At 40.0% G+C, this 16,404-nt stretch overlaps 3 protein-coding genes across 5 annotated transcripts in view; 2 read left to right on the top strand and 1 right to left on the bottom strand.

Moving 5' to 3' along the window:
* LOC129751295 (uncharacterized) overlaps positions 1–3,216 on the top strand; it is a 31,631-nt gene extending 28,415 nt beyond the window's left edge. The window contains exons 4-7 of the mRNA XM_055746757.1: positions 45–1,492; positions 1,738–2,115; positions 2,182–2,570; positions 2,637–3,216. Of these exons, the coding sequence (XP_055602732.1) occupies positions 45–1,492; positions 1,738–2,115; positions 2,182–2,570; positions 2,637–2,684 (2,263 nt within the window). The 3' untranslated portion in view covers positions 2,685–3,216. The remainder of the gene's footprint in view (positions 1–44; positions 1,493–1,737; positions 2,116–2,181; positions 2,571–2,636) is intronic.
* Positions 3,217–5,823: 2,607 nt separating this feature from the next.
* On the bottom strand, positions 5,824–6,818 carry LOC129739408 (nucleoside diphosphate kinase homolog 5). The gene has a single exon (XM_055730855.1). The coding sequence runs from the start codon at positions 6,731–6,733 to the stop codon at positions 5,954–5,956; it is 780 nt and encodes a 259-aa protein (XP_055586830.1). The 5' UTR covers positions 6,734–6,818; the 3' UTR covers positions 5,824–5,953.
* Positions 6,819–11,598: 4,780 nt separating this feature from the next.
* The window catches only part of LOC129749139 (zinc finger protein 300), a 54,714-nt gene continuing 49,908 nt past the window's right edge, over positions 11,599–16,404 (top strand). The window contains exon 1 of one of the 3 annotated variants that reach the window (XM_055744198.1): positions 11,599–11,806. The gene's annotated coding sequence lies outside the window, so the exon portion shown is untranslated. Of the gene's footprint in view, positions 12,311–16,404 lie in introns of all 3 variants that reach the window. The other 2 variants (XM_055744137.1, XM_055744067.1) reach the window with 2 other exon arrangements.

The raw sequence follows: 16,404 nt of genomic DNA, 5'->3' as shown, positions 1-16,404 counted from the left end.
AGTTGTTAGTCCCCTAGTAATGCCTTCTATTCTTTTTGTTTCAGTGACGAAATCGAGATCCGTCCCATGGGAGGTGTTGGAGTGATCAAGTTGCGCGATGAAGTCGAGGGAGGTGACGATATTCCGTGTAAACTGTGCGAACAGTTGATTGATCATCTGAAGGACTTGCTGATTGCCAACACAACCGAGCTGGAGTTTAAACAGGTTTTGGAAGGTCTCTGCAAACAGACCAAATCTTTCAAGCAGGAATGCTTGAACCTTGTCGATCAATACTACGAAGAGATCTACAACACCCTGGTGCACAATTTGGATAGTAACGGAGCCTGCTTCATGATTGGAATCTGCCCGAAGGGATTGAGTCAGCTTTCGATTGGCGGCCCGGTGATGCCACTGGTTCCTGTGAAAGTGGCCGTTATGCACGAACAACAGAACAAACCTCCGCGCAAACTTCTGGGACAAGACGAACCCAAATTCAGCGCCGTTGAAATTCAGCAAGCACAATTGCCAATCGATAGACTGATGGGAGCTCCCCTTTCGCTGGGACTCGTTGAAAACGGCAAGTTCTGTACCCTGTGTGAATACTTTATGCATTTCGTTCAGGAAGCTCTCAGCGAGCCAGGTAACGAAGACGAGATCAAACACGTCGTGGAAACTACTTGTGATAAACTGCCACGTGCAATCAAAGGCGAGTGCCACACTTTCGTCGATGTGTACGGGGACGCTGTTATCGCTCTTCTGATCCAGTCGATGGACCCTCGCGAAATCTGCCCGGAACTGAAGATGTGCCCGAAATCCAATGACGAAATCGAAATATTTGCCCCAGCTCAAATCGACGTCACCATCGATTCCAACGGAGGTAACGACAAACCGTCCTGCCCTCTGTGTTTGTTCGCCGTATCCCAACTGCAGGAAACTATCAAGAATGAACGCACCAAGGAAAACGTTAAACAAGCTTTAAGCAAACTGTGCTCGCATCTGTCTTCGAAAATGAAAATGGAATGTGACGATTTTGTGGAAACCTACTCGGCGGAACTGATCGAAATGCTGGTCTCGGACTTCACCCCGCAGGAAGTTTGCGTGTATCTGAAGCTGTGCGTAGATCAGCGTCCAGATCTCAGTCTGCTGAACATGGAATTCGATCGAGACAACCGCCAGAAGCCCCATTACGACATCGAAACGAATGAAATTTCCGACATTACCGTCAACGGACAGATCACGGTTGATCACCAGCCCACAGTTACCAGTCCTGAATGTTTGGTGTGCGAGGAGATGGTCAAGGAGGTGGAGAAGCGTGTCAAGAACAAGAAAAGCAAGGAACAGATCAAGGAAGCGCTCGAGCACGCATGTGATCGGCTGAAAAAGTACAAAACCAAGTGCGAGCGGTATGTGGAGGAGCATGCTGATCAGATTGTCGATCTGTTGATGAAGGAACTATCGCCGAAGGAAATCTGCCACTCGCTCGGATTCTGCGTGACCAAGGAAGTCGATGAACGTGAGTACCGGAGCGCAAAACACGTGCTCTAATCCATTTAAGAATAATTGTTAGATCAATGAAGTTAAGAATTCAGATGCAGAAACAGAACTCAGATTTAAAACTCAGACTCACTATTTTGGATCGAAACTATGACACAAAATTGAACGAAACCAAATGAAAATGGAAATAAATTGAAATAATTTCTGAAAAATCTTCAGTTTATACTTATAAGTTTTCTCCATCAAATACTTTTCCTTTTACAGTGGAAGTCGATGAGGCCCTCCTGGATTACGTCGTGGAACCCGCCGTTGCCCTGGAACCCCCAACACATCGGGAACTGGTGGACCCATCGGAAGTTGTCAACGCCGGCAAACCACAGCCACCGCAGTGCGCTCTATGCGAATTCGTTATGGTTAAGCTGGAATCGGAACTGGCCGACAAGAAAACCGAGGAAGAAATCGAAAATGCCGTACGATCGGTTTGCTCCAAGCTTCCGAACACGATCACCAAACAGTGTGATAAGATGATCGACACCTACGGTCAGTTCATCATCAAATTTCTGGCCACCATCCCACCGAAGGAGATCTGCACCCGGTTGGCTCTGTGCGATCAGCAGCAGCAGATGCTTGAGGAGAGCAGCCGTAAGTTTTTGGTCAAGTTTCTTATTGAAATTGGACAATTTTCTTATTTTTTGACTTCCTTTCTAGTGGAAATTATCGAATGTGCCGTTTGCCAGGGAGCCGTCAAGACCGTAGACGAAATTCTCGGTAATAAGGAGGTCGACTACGATATCGTTCAGGATCTGGAAAAGATCTGCAACACGGTGCCGTCGCAGTACTTCGAGAAATGCGAGAAGATGATTTCGGTGTACGGCATCAGCATGGTGCGGCAGCTGCAGAATTTGGTCGAACGGGAGCAGGTTTGCGTGAACATGGGCCTGTGTAGCAGCCCCAATGGATACGTACGGTTCGATGAGGAAGTCGAGAAGGCCGACGGCCATGCGGAGAAAAAAACCGTGCACCTGGTCGGTGCCAACGAGTGTACCTGGGGACCGAATCACTGGTGCGCCAGCGAAGAAAATGCTCAGAAATGCAATGTAAGTAGTTTGACTAGTTTATTGAAGGTTAAACCAATAACTTATTATGTTTATTCTGATTCACAGGCCAGCAAGTTCTGCTCCGAGAAGAAGCTTGGCAAGTGGCAGCAGTAAGGATGAGTGAGTGATCCAAAATTCCGGAGAAGGGATGAAGCAAACAGAAGAAACAAATCTGTTTCAAACGAGTAAACGATACCAAGAAGTGCTATACATAGTTCGATCTAAGGCTATTTCTCACCCTGAATTAGCTCTGTCTTGTTTCCCAAACTGCAACATCTATATCTGCTATTATCTAAATTTTCATATCTCTATTTTAGTTTTGTAAGAAAAAGAATAAAAAAAAAACGGTTGAATACGAGAAAATATGACAGATCAACTCTGATCTGCGTGATGGATGAAAGAGAGATTTATAGCAAGGAGACGATTATTTTTAAAATAGTTAGTAAACAGTGTTGGAAAAAGAAAGTGTCTCTTTTGTCGAACTGGAACAAATAAGAAAGTGATTTTTTTAACGAGAAGGCAGGTGGAAATTAATTGAAAGTTGAAAAGGATGCAAATTGTCCTGGAAAATGGTTGTTAATGTAGGCAGATGGAGAGATGTAAATGGAATTAAATAAAACGAAGATTTTATTTCAATTGGACTGAATGTTATTTAATTTTTTGTTTGTTTTAATATCACAATTCCTTTGGTTTGTACTATGACCACCAGACTTGATTCGCCAATTTTTTCTTCTAACTCCTGATTTTTGTAAAAGCTCCAGGTCAGATGAGCGTAGTTTGATTCTCGAAACTCGTTTGAATTCTAATCGAACTTACACGAGTGTTGTGTTCTGTGATTGCACTGGTGCAGAAAGATATCATTCGTGAGCTGTCCAGCATACAGTTGCGTTCAAAAAAGATTGAAATCGTGTCAAGCAGCGCACTCGCTTCCAACTTTGCCCAGATGCAATTTCTGTCTGGGTTGAGATTTTTTCATGCAATTTTCACAAAATCTAGTTCAACTATCTAACTAGCACTTCAAAAAATTTGAAGACTGTACTTTGAATGAATAAAAAAATATAGCGATTCTCGTAAAAAAATGAATATTAGGATTGTTTCACAAAATTCGCTGTATTTTTTTACAATTTTTATTGAAAATACTTGAAATTTGGCTCAAAAAAGGAAATAAAAATGTTTGTTCTAGTACCTGGGCGAGTTATAAAATGAGGTTAACTATCGGCCGACAGGCGACACAGTCAGTCAGTCAGTCAGTCAGTCAGTCAGTCAGTCAGTCAGTCAGTCAGTCAGTCAGTCAGTCAGTCAGTCAGTCAGTCAGTCAGTCAGTCAGTCAGTCAGTCAGTCAGTCAGTCAGTCAGTCAGTCAGTCAGTCAGTCAGTCAGTCAGTCAGTCAGTCAGTCAGTCAGTCAGTCAGTCAGTCAGTCAGTCAGTCAGTCAGTCAGTCAGTCAGTCAGTCAGTCAGTCAGTCAGTCAGTCAGTCAGTCAGTCAGTCAGTCAGTCAGTCAGTCAGTCAGTCAGTCAGTCAGTCAGTCAGTCAGTCAGTCAGTCAGTCAGTCAGTCAGTCAGTCAGTCAGTCAGTCAGTCAGTCAGTCAGTCAGTCAGTCAGTCAGTCAGTCAGTCAGTCAGTCAGTCAGTCAGTCAGTCAGTCAGTCAGTCAGTCAGTCAGTCAGTCAGTCAGTCAGTCAGTCAGTCAGTCAGTCAGTCAGTCAGTCAGTCAGTCAGTCAGTCAGTCAGTCAGTCAGTCAGTCAGTCAGTCAGTCAGTCAGTCAGTCAGTCAGTCAGTCAGTCAGTCAGTCAGTCAGTCAGTCAGTCAGTCAGTCAGTCAGTCAGTCAGTCAGTCAGTCAGTCAGTCAGTCAGTCAGTCAGTCAGTCAGTCAGTCAGTCAGTCAGTCAGTCAGTCAGTCAGTCAGTCAGTCAGTCAGTCAGTCAGTCAGTCAGTCAGTCAGTCAGTCAGTCAGTCAGTCAGTCAGTCAGTCAGTCAGTCAGTCAGTCAGTCAGTCAGTCAGTCAGTCAGTCAGTCAGTCAGTCAGTCAGTCAGTCAGTCAGTCAGTCAGTCAGTCAGTCAGTCAGTCAGTCAGTCAGTCAGTCAGTCAGTCAGTCAGTCAGTCAGTCAGTCAGTCAGTCAGTCAGTCAGTCAGTCAGTCAGTCAGTCAGTCAGTCAGTCAGTCAGTCAGTCAGTCAGTCAGTCAGTCAGTCAGTCAGTCAGTCAGTCAGTCAGTCAGTCAGTCAGTCAGTCAGTCAGTCAGTCAGTCAGTCAGTCAGTCAGTCAGTCAGTCAGTCAGTCAGTCAGTCAGTCAGTCAGTCAGTCAGTCAGTCAGTCAGTCAGTCAGTCAGTCAGTCAGTCAGTCAGTCAGTCAGTCAGTCAGTCAGTCAGTCAGTCAGTCAGTCAGTCAGTCAGTCAGTCAGTCAGTCAGTCAGTCAGTCAGTCAGTCAGTCAGTCAGTCAGTCAGTCAGTCAGTCAGTCAGTCAGTCAGTCAGTCAGTCAGTCAGTCAGTCAGTCAGTCAGTCAGTCAGTCAGTCAGTCAGTCAGTCAGTCAGTCAGTCAGTCAGTCAGTCAGTCAGTCAGTCAGTCAGTCAGTCAGTCAGTCAGTCAGTCAGTCAGTCAGTCAGTCAGTCAGTCAGTCAGTCAGTCAGTCAGTCAGTCAGTCAGTCAGTCAGTCAGTCAGTCAGTCAGTCAGTCAGTCAGTCAGTCAGTCAGTCAGTCAGTCAGTCAGTCAGTCAGTCAGTCAGTCAGTCAGTCAGTCAGTCAGTCAGTCAGTCAGTCAGTCAGTCAGTCAGTCAGTCAGTCAGTCAGTCAGTCAGTCAGTCAGTCAGTCAGTCAGTCAGTCAGTCAGTCAGTCAGTCAGTCAGTCAGTCAGTCAGTCAGTCAGTCAGTCAGTCAGTCAGTCAGTCAGTCAGTCAGTCAGTCAGTCAGTCAGTCAGTCAGTCAGTCAGTCAGTCAGTCAGTCAGTCAGTCAGTCAGTCAGTCAGTCAGTCAGTCAGTCAGTCAGTCAGTCAGTCAGTCAGTCAGTCAGTCAGTCAGTCAGTCAGTCAGTCAGTCAGTCAGTCAGTCAGTCAGTCAGTCAGTCAGTCAGTCAGTCAGTCAGTCAGTCAGTCAGTCAGTCAGTCAGTCAGTCAGTCAGTCAGTCAGTCAGTCAGTCAGTCAGTCAGTCAGTCAGTCAGTCAGTCAGTCAGTCAGTCAGTCAGTCAGTCAGTCAGTCAGTCAGTCAGTCAGTCAGTCAGTCAGTCAGTCAGTCAGACAAAATAGATAAAAAGATAATTGAAGATTTCTTTATTTCCAAACCATGTTTGAATATGTTTCCTTAACAGAATTTCTGATAGTCCTAATAAACTTTGAACTGTCTTATAACATAATTCACACTACTAAATTTGGTTCCAAACTTCTATCACGCAGGGCAGAAGTCATCAGATCCGGAACAATAGCACGATTCTCGCTCCTTACCCTGGTCACTCTTGGAGTCTGTTCGGGATCCGCCATTTTGCTGACTCATAGAACTTCCGTCAGATGGCTTTTTGTTCATCGGGCTTTCGGTTTTCGAGGGTTCAATCTTCACAGTAGTCGTCGTTTTTGGTGCCTGATAGCTCGGTTTGTACGGATTGTTGGTGATCAGCCAGTTGGAAAGCCAAATCAGCGGCTCAGCCGGGCGTTCTTTGGCCAAAGCGTACAGACCTTCCATCAGGGTCGGATTAACCATGGCCTCCAGATACCGGTTCATTTTCTCCTCGCAGAAGTTCGGTTCCAGTATCAGGGTTGGGAAGAAAAACCTAACCTCGAAGTGGGCCGCCTCGCCATTTTCGCTAGCATGCACCGCATTCCGCAGATCGTCCCGACTGTCGCCGAAAATTGCACGAAGGGAGCCCGGAGCATTCTTTACGGCATCCCGATACGATTCGGGACCGACCAACCAGAGTAATTCTTCTACGGCCCGCACCTTTGAAAGGCACATAACCTGAATCGGGCCACGTGTTAGGGCCACTATCATCGCGTGGTAACAGGGATCACATTGCCGGGTTTTGTAAAATTCCGACGCCTGTTCTGGGCTGAGCCGAACAAATCTGGTCTGGAGTACGGTAAATTCGGCATCCCGGACTCGCCGAACGATCGTGTCCCGATGCTTCATGCCGTCAGGTTTTATGATCAGAAGCGTTCTCTCGTAATCCGACATATTTGAAGTATTTTTTTTGTGTTTTTTTTTCTTCTTTTTCAGTTGAAATATGTCCGTTTCCGGTAGACAGCCAGCGCCAACTGACCCTTTCTCGGGATTGTAATATTTTCCTTAAAGATGATTGCTTTGACCACGTTTCAAATCTCATTTTCTATATCTTCTCCTCTAAAATTGTACTAGGGTTGTCAATACCGTTTGAAGTAATAAAAATCTAATTTAGAAAACGTCAATTAAAAACTGAAAATAGACTAACGCAGACGGTTTGCTTTTCAATCCCTTGCCCAGCGATGGGTCCCGGGGCTAATTGAATTGAATAATAGATTTCAAACTTTTCATGAGCATCAGCTGTAGGTAGGCTTCATCGAACCAATCAAAACAAATATAGAAGGAATGTACCCAATCGATTTCTTTGATCGCACAATTTAGCAACGTTTGAGTTTTTCATTTTGATGGTTTTAAAAATAGACAATTCGATCAATATAGGTTATGCTAACCATAGTGAGTCTATTCTTATTGAAAATTCGATTGAAAATTTTATTCACTAACTTCCTTTGTGAATCATTTTTTATGTTGCAAATTCTTCGAATAATATTGCATAAAATGACAAAAAATGACAAAAATAACAAAAATGACCAAAATGACAAAAATGACAAAAATGACAAAAATGACAAAAATGACAAAAATGACAAAAATGACAAAAATGACAAAAATGACAAAAATGACAAAAATGACAAAAATGACAAAAATGATAAAAATGACAAAAATGACAAAAATGACAAAAATGACAAAAATGACCAAAATGACAAAAATGATAAAAATGACAAAAATGACAAAAATGACAAAAATGACAAAAATGACAAAAATGACAAAAATGACAAAAATGACAAAAATGACAAAAATGACAAAAATGACAAAAATGACAAAAATGACAAAAATGACAAAAATGACAAAAATGACAAAAATGACAAAAATGACAAAAATGACAAAAATGACAAAAATGACAAAAATTACAAATATGACAAAAATGACAAAAATGACAAAAAATGACAAAAATTACAAATATGACAAAAATGACAAAAATGACAAAAATGACAAAAATGACAAAAATGACAAAAATGACAAAAATGACAAAAATGACAAAAATGACAAAAATGACAAAAATGACAAAAATGACAAAAATGACAAAAATGACAAAAATGACAAAAATGACAAAAATGACAAAAATGACAAAAATGACAAAAATGACAAAAATGACAAAAATGACAAAAATGACAAAAATGACAAAAATGACAAAAATGACAAAAATGACAAAAATGACAAAAATGACAAAAATGACAAAAATGACAAAAATGACAAAAATGACAAATATGACAAAAATGACAAAAATGACAAATATGACAAAAATGACAAAAATGACAAAAAAAAAAACAAAAATTACAAAAATTGCAAAAATGACAAAAATGACGAAAATGACAAAAATTACAAAAGAGATAAAAATGACAAAAGATAAGTCCAATCTGGCCAAGATTCTCAGATATTGTTCCCTGATTTTGCCCGGCTTTATTCAAATAATTTGCCAAATCAAATAAAGAATTCTGATTTTTCTTTGAAAATTTCAAGATTTTATGTTCAAAAACGAATTTTAAACAATTCTAAAATTAACATTAATTTTCGTTTAATCCATAGGATGCGATTTTAATACTGCTCCTGCTATTAAATGAAAATATTAAATTTCAAGTTATTTTCTTTCATTTTCCTATTGTATGTTTTTGGCCTTGATTTCGTTCACATTTACCGTTTTTTATTTTTTTTCCTAAAATTGTTCTGATTGCTCAAAGTTAAAGCACAGACTGCTAAAAATCATCGTTTTTTTAACAACTATTCGACTTTCATCTATTTCGATATCAAATGAGCAATTTCTTGACGTATTTGCATTTAAAAAACCTGAACACCCCTCATTTTGAAGGTGTGTGTGTAAAATGTTGCTCCTATTTTGATTTTGGAATTCACTCCTCAGTTGTCAAAATGCCGTCCAAGCACAGAGAACAGAGTTCGAGCTGGAGCTCAACACGTGTGTTTGAATACCAACCTAAGTTTCAAACCAAATGCGTAAGTGGACTAACATACATAAGATGTCGCTACCGGTACACCTATATTTGTTTTCATTTTTTCGACACGCTTAGAAATTAGTACTCATCGCTTATCTCAAAGAAGGCCAGTGCAATGTATGACAGTAACACAAATTTCGGTGTAATAAATTTTAAAACATCATGATTTAAAAAAAATGCAAATCATATTTCAATCACAATTGAACGCTATCAGATGCCCCATATTGTTCAAACAATTTTGGCGCTGAATTGAAAGTTGAATTCCAAGTGTTAAAGTATGTGTTGGGATTTTACTATCAGTTAACAGTTTTCTAGAACAGAAAATGTGAACATAAATGTTATAATTGTAAACTATGACTCGATATTCTAGTTGATGTTACCAGCTGAGATCGATATATGAGGACTTGTAACTCAGGGTTAGTAATCAGTAGAAATGATTTAAGTTATTTATAAACATGAGTTACAAGATACCATCAACCGGAATACCGACCCATAATTAACAATTATAACATTTATGTTCACATTTTCTGTTCTAGAAAACTATTTAATGACAGACATACTATAAAACTTGGAATTCAACTTTCAATTCAGCGCCAATATTGATTGAACAATATGGGGCATATGCTGGGACATATGACAGCAATTAAAGTATGATTGAAATATGATTTGCATTTTTTTTAAATCAAGATGTTCTTAAAATTTATCACACAAAAAGTTGTGTTACTCTCATACATTACAATGGCCTCATTTGAGATAAGCTATGAGTATTAATTTCTAAGCGTGTCGAAAAAATGGAAAAATATGTGTACTGGTAGCGACATCTTATGGATGTTAGTCCACTTACGAATTTGGTTTGAAACTTAGGTGGGTATTCTCACACACGATTTCAACAATTTTTTGTTCGGGGCCCGATGTCTGTTCTCTGTGGTCCAAGGAAGAAGAGCAGCGCATCAAAATTTTGCTCGCGCATCGCGAAAATCCGAGCTACTCGCACGCAAAGCTGGCAAAATCGCTATAAGTTGGTAAATCAATCGTTACAAATGTAATTGAAGTGTTTGGGGAACGTTTGTCGGCAGCCAGGAAGTCTGGATCGTGGGGAAATCGAAAACCGTAAGCCGCTGAGACGACAAAGAGAGTTGCCGGTAGTATCAAGCGAAACCCTAACCTCTCTCGTTCCGAGTTGCCGCAAATAAGCTGGGGGTATCGTCTACAACCGTGCATCGAGCCAAAAAACGAGCCGGACTATCGACTTACAAGAAGGTAGTGACTCCAAATCGCGATGATAAACAAAATACGACGGCCAAAGCGCGATCCCGGAGGCTGTACACGACGATGCTGACGAAGTTTGACTGCGTGGTAATGGACGACGAAACCTACGTCAAAGCCGACTACAAGCAGCTTTCGGGACAGGAGTTTTATACGGCTAAAGGAAAGGGAAAGGTAGCAGATATTTTCAAGCACATGAAACTGTCAAAGTTCGCGAAGAAATATCTGGTTTGGCAAGCCATCTGTATCTGTGGCTTGAAAAACAGCGTTTTCATAGCTTCCGGGACTGTCAACCAAGAAATTTACGTGAAAGAGTGTTTGAATAAACGTCTGCTGCCTTTCCTGAAGAAACACGGTTGTTCCGTACTGTTTTAGCCGGATTTGGTATCTTGCCATTACGGTAAAAAGGCCATGGAGTGGTACGCCGCCAACAACGTGCAGGTTCCAGAGCTCCGCCCAATTGAGAAATACTGGGCAATTGTCAAGCGGAACCTAAAGAAGACCAAAAAAACTGCTAAGGACGAGCAGCAGTTCAAGGCAAACTGGCTTTCTGCGGCGAAGAAGGTGGGCAAGGTGGCTGTACAAAATCTGATGGCAGGGGTTAAGCGTAAGGCCCGGACATTCGGATTTGGAAAATCGGAATCCTAACTGAATATTTTCCTCAATTTTATTCTAATTAAACTTGAAAAAGAAATTTAATTTGATTTTTTAAATAAACGATTTCACCGATTTACACGCATTTTCCCTTGACCAAATTTTAACCGTATCACCTTTTAGGCGTTTTAACTTTTAAGAACGATGCATTTGGCGGACAGTCATAAAAAAATTATCCGGTACAACTGTGTTCGATGTTTACCTCTTGGGCTCGAACTCGCGGACATCAGCTCAGGAGACAACTGACATGCCAACTGAGCTATACCATAAGTATTAAAGCAAGGACATTTAATTATTCGAAAATCATGATTTGAAATAAATAACTTTGAATGTTAAATAACTTTAACCTGAATAATTTAATAGTACCTGAACTTTTCTTTTTCACTATTCTTTGTATATGGATTGTTCAACCAAAAATATTATAGGAAAAAAATCACCAAACCCCCTCCCCACCGAACCATTTCTTCCAACGGCCCTGAAGGATAGAATTTTCAATGGCGGTTCACCAACAGCATTGTCAATAAAATTGTTTGTAAATTACACAAAGATATCAAAATGATTCAATCAGGAATTGGTGCTTCTACGTTACTGAGCTCAACCGGAACATGACACTCACAAACACTAATGAAAGTTGGGTTCTCACAATCAACAACACACTCCAAAACACCGCGCTCTCGGCCCAGCGGGGAGGGAAAATTTGGGTACCCTGCATCTCAAGTTTTCCAACGCCTGTTAGGCATGGATACACACATGTGTAATGGATCGGTACGCATCGCATCGTCACCAATATTGGACGACGACGACGTCTCTTCAGTCGTCGCCGTCGTTGTTGTCTTCGTCGTCTCCTGCCTGACCGAATAAGTGTTCTGCTCTGCAGAAAACCACCCGAGACAGACGGCGGTTTTCTGGGTGGAGATGCATTTTCCAGCAACTTCATTCCACAAACGTCAGGCAAGTGCATCGGACGATATCCCGAAATCCTGTCTGTCTGTCGGAAGGAACTTTGGCGGAAGTTCTTGTGGGTTTAGATTTTTTGGTGTCAGAAGTGAGTAGGAGTTCAAGAAATTTGGTACAACTCCTCTTAGTAGTGTTTCGGAAGGTGAAAAGGCAAGAAATCGATTGGTCAAGTGAAGAAAAAAATCGTGTGGTCCGGTCAAGTCTTAAGGACACTGTGAATTTCCTCATACTTTGAAGGACATTTCCTGAAGTAGAAAAACTTCTCAAGTTTAAAGCCGTAGTGTCCAAATTATCGATATCTCCGGCTCATCAAGCCAGAATCTACTCTAAAACGGTGGGATCCTCCCAATAAATCAAGTACAAAACATCTTCGGCCAGCAACTTTGAGCCAGATACCCGATGCATTTCTCTGGTCAGTAGCTGTTGGGATGGAGGAAAATTTTCTTCCAGTCACAAAACGATCGATAATCGTCCCCTCTGACTGAGAACTGAGCTGAGACACACAGAGACACTTGAGAGTGAGGCGGCGCGTGGTTCTGCTCTGGGTGGCTGGCGGGCCCTCTTTCTGGCAATAGTGTGCAAGCTGCCTGGCGTAAGTCTTTCCACCACGATATGTCCCCAATAGCAGAAAGTTATAGCAAGTGCGGCATCGGTGTGTTGTATGCGGAAGCAAACTCTCGAGAAGAAATCTTTCGCAACTCTGTGAGTGTAAGGTGACCAGATTGATAAAAAAATGAGATAGTGATTTGCCAGTTATAGGGTGCTTATGTATTCAATGGAACTGGTGTTTATGACCAATTTTTTCAGAATTCGTTTTAGAAATTATTTATTTTATTTACATAGTATTCCGTCTCACGACATAACTTGACGAACATAATTCTTAAAATTCACTCGGTCCATGGCAACCGTTCTCCAATTTCTCGGGCACCCCACGTTCGCCAGATCACGCTCCACTTAGCCTAACCACCTCGCTCGTTGCGCCCCCGCTCGTCTTGTTCCTACCGCATTCGTGGCGAACACCTGTTTTGCAGGACAGTCATCCGGCATTCTCGCAACATGTCCCGCCCAGCGTATCCGGCCAGCCTTCACCACCTTCTGGATACTGGGTTCGCCGTAGAGTCGCGCGAGCTCGTGGTTCATCCTTCGCCTCCACACTCCGTTCTCCTGTACGCCGCCAAAGATGGTTCTTAACACTCGTCGCTCGAATACTCCGAGTGTACGCAGGTCCTCCTCGAGCAATATCCATGTCTCGTGCCCGTAGAGAACAACCGGTCTAATGAGCGTCGTTTTAGAAATTATTGTATTTTTTAAATATTTAAATTTTAAATTTGTATATATAAAAAAAAATATTGTAACAGTTAAAGATCATGGTCAACAATTTTAGAGAAAATATACAGGATTATACAGATCAGATGGTGAATTTTTCAAATTTAAAAAAAATCAACCAACAAAACCTTAGTTTTGAAAGAGTGAGAGGAGAGGTGTGCCGCAAACTCATTGAACTAAATTAGAGGTATTTTGAAAAATTTCAAAATAAGGAAGAAATTAAAACTTTTTAAACCACTTTCTTTATAAACTTATTTCGATATCCTTTGATATAACTTAAATTTGCGAATCTATAACTTTCGATGCGAGAAAATGTTCATAAAACGTTGATTTTCGCATTTTGTATACCAGGGAGCTTCAAAATATAGACTGATAAGCAGGGCCATCGGGGGGGCCATGCCCCGGAAGGGGGGGGGGGGATAGCATTTTTTAAATCCCAGAGAATACAAAACTTTTTAAATGTGTAGAAGAACTGGAGATGAGTTCAGTATACTGTCATCAAAAAGCCTTGTTGCCAGAAGATGGTTCCTGATACCTTCAAATAAAAATTGTTAAATAATCACGTGCAAACATTGCGGAATTGTTTAGAAATTTCTCAAAAATGAAAGCTCTGAATTGAGCTGCAAAATGGAAAATTTAATTCCATTTTTAAAACCCCTATCACCAACCAAGATTCTCTGATTTAGAAAAATGACCGGATAGATATTTTAAATGATTTTTATTTAATCATTGATCGTCTGGTTTGTGCTTCATCGAGAAATATTTACCTAATGACAATTTTGAGGTATGTGTCATGAAGATTTGGAACAGAATACAAAATTAGAAAAAAATCACAAAATTATCCAATTCAAACTTACAGATACAGATATAACAGTTTAAGAATTCAAAACTCAAAATCAGGTTATATTTAGAACCACAATCAGTGTTTCAAATCTACATCATGAATTTAAATCAAGTTTTGTGAAACAAAATATGAATTAAATAAAAAAAATGAGATATAAAAATACAATCAGAGCCAAAGCAAAAATTGCACCAAATGTCAATTTTATATTTTTGAAACACAAAAAAACGTTACTTTAAGATGTTTATCAATATGATTCTAATCAGATAAAAAAAATGTTATGAAGTTGTTATATTAAATGTGATAAAAGTTTTATTCGATGCCCTCAAAGACAAAGGGGTACAAGCGTATAAGTGCAAAAATGATCGATTGAAAGAAAAATCAGAATGGGTATTAAATGTTCAAAACATAGAATAGTTATCATTGAAAAATGTTAGATAAAAAACCCAACTGAGTTTAGTATGGGAGAGTGGGGAATCATGGGCCACTTTTTTTCTTTGCTTCATAGCTTCTATATTATCTTATACTAGCTGATCCCATACGAACTCCGTTTCGCATTCAACTTGGAATATGTCATGAACAGTTTCTATGAAAGTCGATTGCAAGCATTTTCCAGATGCACTTCTGAAGTCATTATTAAGTAATAATTTCAAAAATATTGGACGATCACTTTGTCTGTCGTCTGCTACTAAATTTGAAATCAGGAATAAATTGACCGCGCCAAAAAAAACCGTGTCTAAATTTCGACTCAATCGTTGCATAACAACGCAATTAATGCCAAAAAGCTAAACCCCTTTCGGTGGCCTCTTATACAATCTTTGATATCTGAAATCGATAGCCTTCCCTCAAAACTCCCGTATGCAAATTTTCAAAGCAATCCATTGTATAATAATGTCAATATTGCTAAAAACAGTGAAAAATTAATTTATAAGAACGACCCCTTCCGTCGATCCCTGGTAAAACATTTGACATCTGAAATCGATTGCTCGACCCTGAAAACTACCGTGTGCAAATTTTCATCCCAATCCGATGTATAATAACGATGATATTGCAAAAATATTGAAAGGTTAATATGATTGACCCCCTTTGCCGGCCCCTTACACTGAATTTAATACCTGGAATCCATTGCTCGTCTCTCAAAACTCTCGTATACCAATTTTCGTCTGAATCCGATATATAATAACGCCAATATTGCATGAACAGTGAATAGTTAATATGGACGACCCCTTTGGCGGACCCCTGATTTTAGTTTGGATAAGTGAAATTAGTTGTTTATCCCTAATAACTCCTATGTGCAAATTCTCATCCCAATCCGATGTATAAAAACGTCAATATCTCTAAGATACTGAAAATTTAATATGGACAACCCCTTTTGACGGCCCCTTACACTAAATTTGATACCGCAAATCGATTGTACGTCGCTCAAAACTATCGTGTACCAATTTTCATCTGAATACGATGTATAATAACGTCAGTATCGCAAAAACAGCGAAAAGTTAATATGGACGACCCCTTTGGCCTACCTTTTACACAAAATTAGACATCTAAAATCGATTGCTCGTCTTTCAAAACACTCATGTGCAAATTTTGAACACGATCCAACGAAAAGTAACGTCAATATCGCGAAAACAATATTTGTCTTCTATGGACGACCCCCTTCAAAAGGGGTCATCCGAAAATCTAAAAACATTTTTCATCCTTCCTGGTCCTAATGAGCATCCATACCAAATTTCAGACCTCTAGCTCTTAAGACGGCTGAGTCTATAGAGGACAAACAAACAAACGTACAGAAATTGCTTTTTATATATATAGATATAAAAATGGAGGCGTTTTCTTTGTAACACCATCACGTATGAATGGTCGGTCGGAATGAAGTGAAAATTGGTATCCGAGGGTTTTTCGGGCCAGAGATGGTTTGTATAATGGTTTCAAGAATCTCACTTTTTATGGAAGGGGGGCTCTTATACAAAATTAACTAGAAACGGGACAAAACTCGAACAACTTGAAGACGATTTTCACGAAAACTGATTCTTGAGCACAAAGTAGTTAAAGAACTATAAACTTTTCCCACTATTTATTAAGGAACGGGTAAAACGAAGTTTACCGGGTCAGCTAGTAGAAGATAAAATGAAAAAAAAATGGTTTGGGTTTTTACATTTCTAACGTTTCATAAGGCAATTTTTAAAATTTTTAATAATTTTTTTCCCCAAGTTCTGACTGTTTTAAAAAAGCAATATTTTTTGGATTATGAAAAATCTTGGAAAATCGTGGGCCACCAAATTCAAATTGACCAAATAACATACAAAATTTATGAGTTGACCCAAAAACTGTAATTTCATAACTCATTTCGTTATTTTATGGTAATTTCAGATGATGGAATTGACAAGAGAGTTGTGTATGATCGAATAGTTTCGAAAACCTGGCTCGAAAACGTTTCAGCAAAATTCCTTATATAAGATGGACAAAACATTTTTCATAATTCTTCAATTAGCATAAGAAAACTTTACAGATAGAAAAAA

The sequence above is a fragment of the Uranotaenia lowii genome, chromosome 1 (genome assembly GCF_029784155.1).
Source record: "Uranotaenia lowii strain MFRU-FL chromosome 1, ASM2978415v1, whole genome shotgun sequence".
NCBI classification, from domain to species: Eukaryota; Metazoa; Arthropoda; class Insecta; order Diptera; family Culicidae; genus Uranotaenia; species Uranotaenia lowii.
This window is presented reverse-complemented; position numbering and strand designations above follow the sequence as displayed.

Bases quoted from the DNA above. Each gene is read 5' to 3' on its own strand.
- LOC129739408 (XM_055730855.1), bottom strand. From the start codon at position 6,733: ATGTCGGATTACGAGAGAACGCTTCTGATCATAAAACCTGACGGCATG.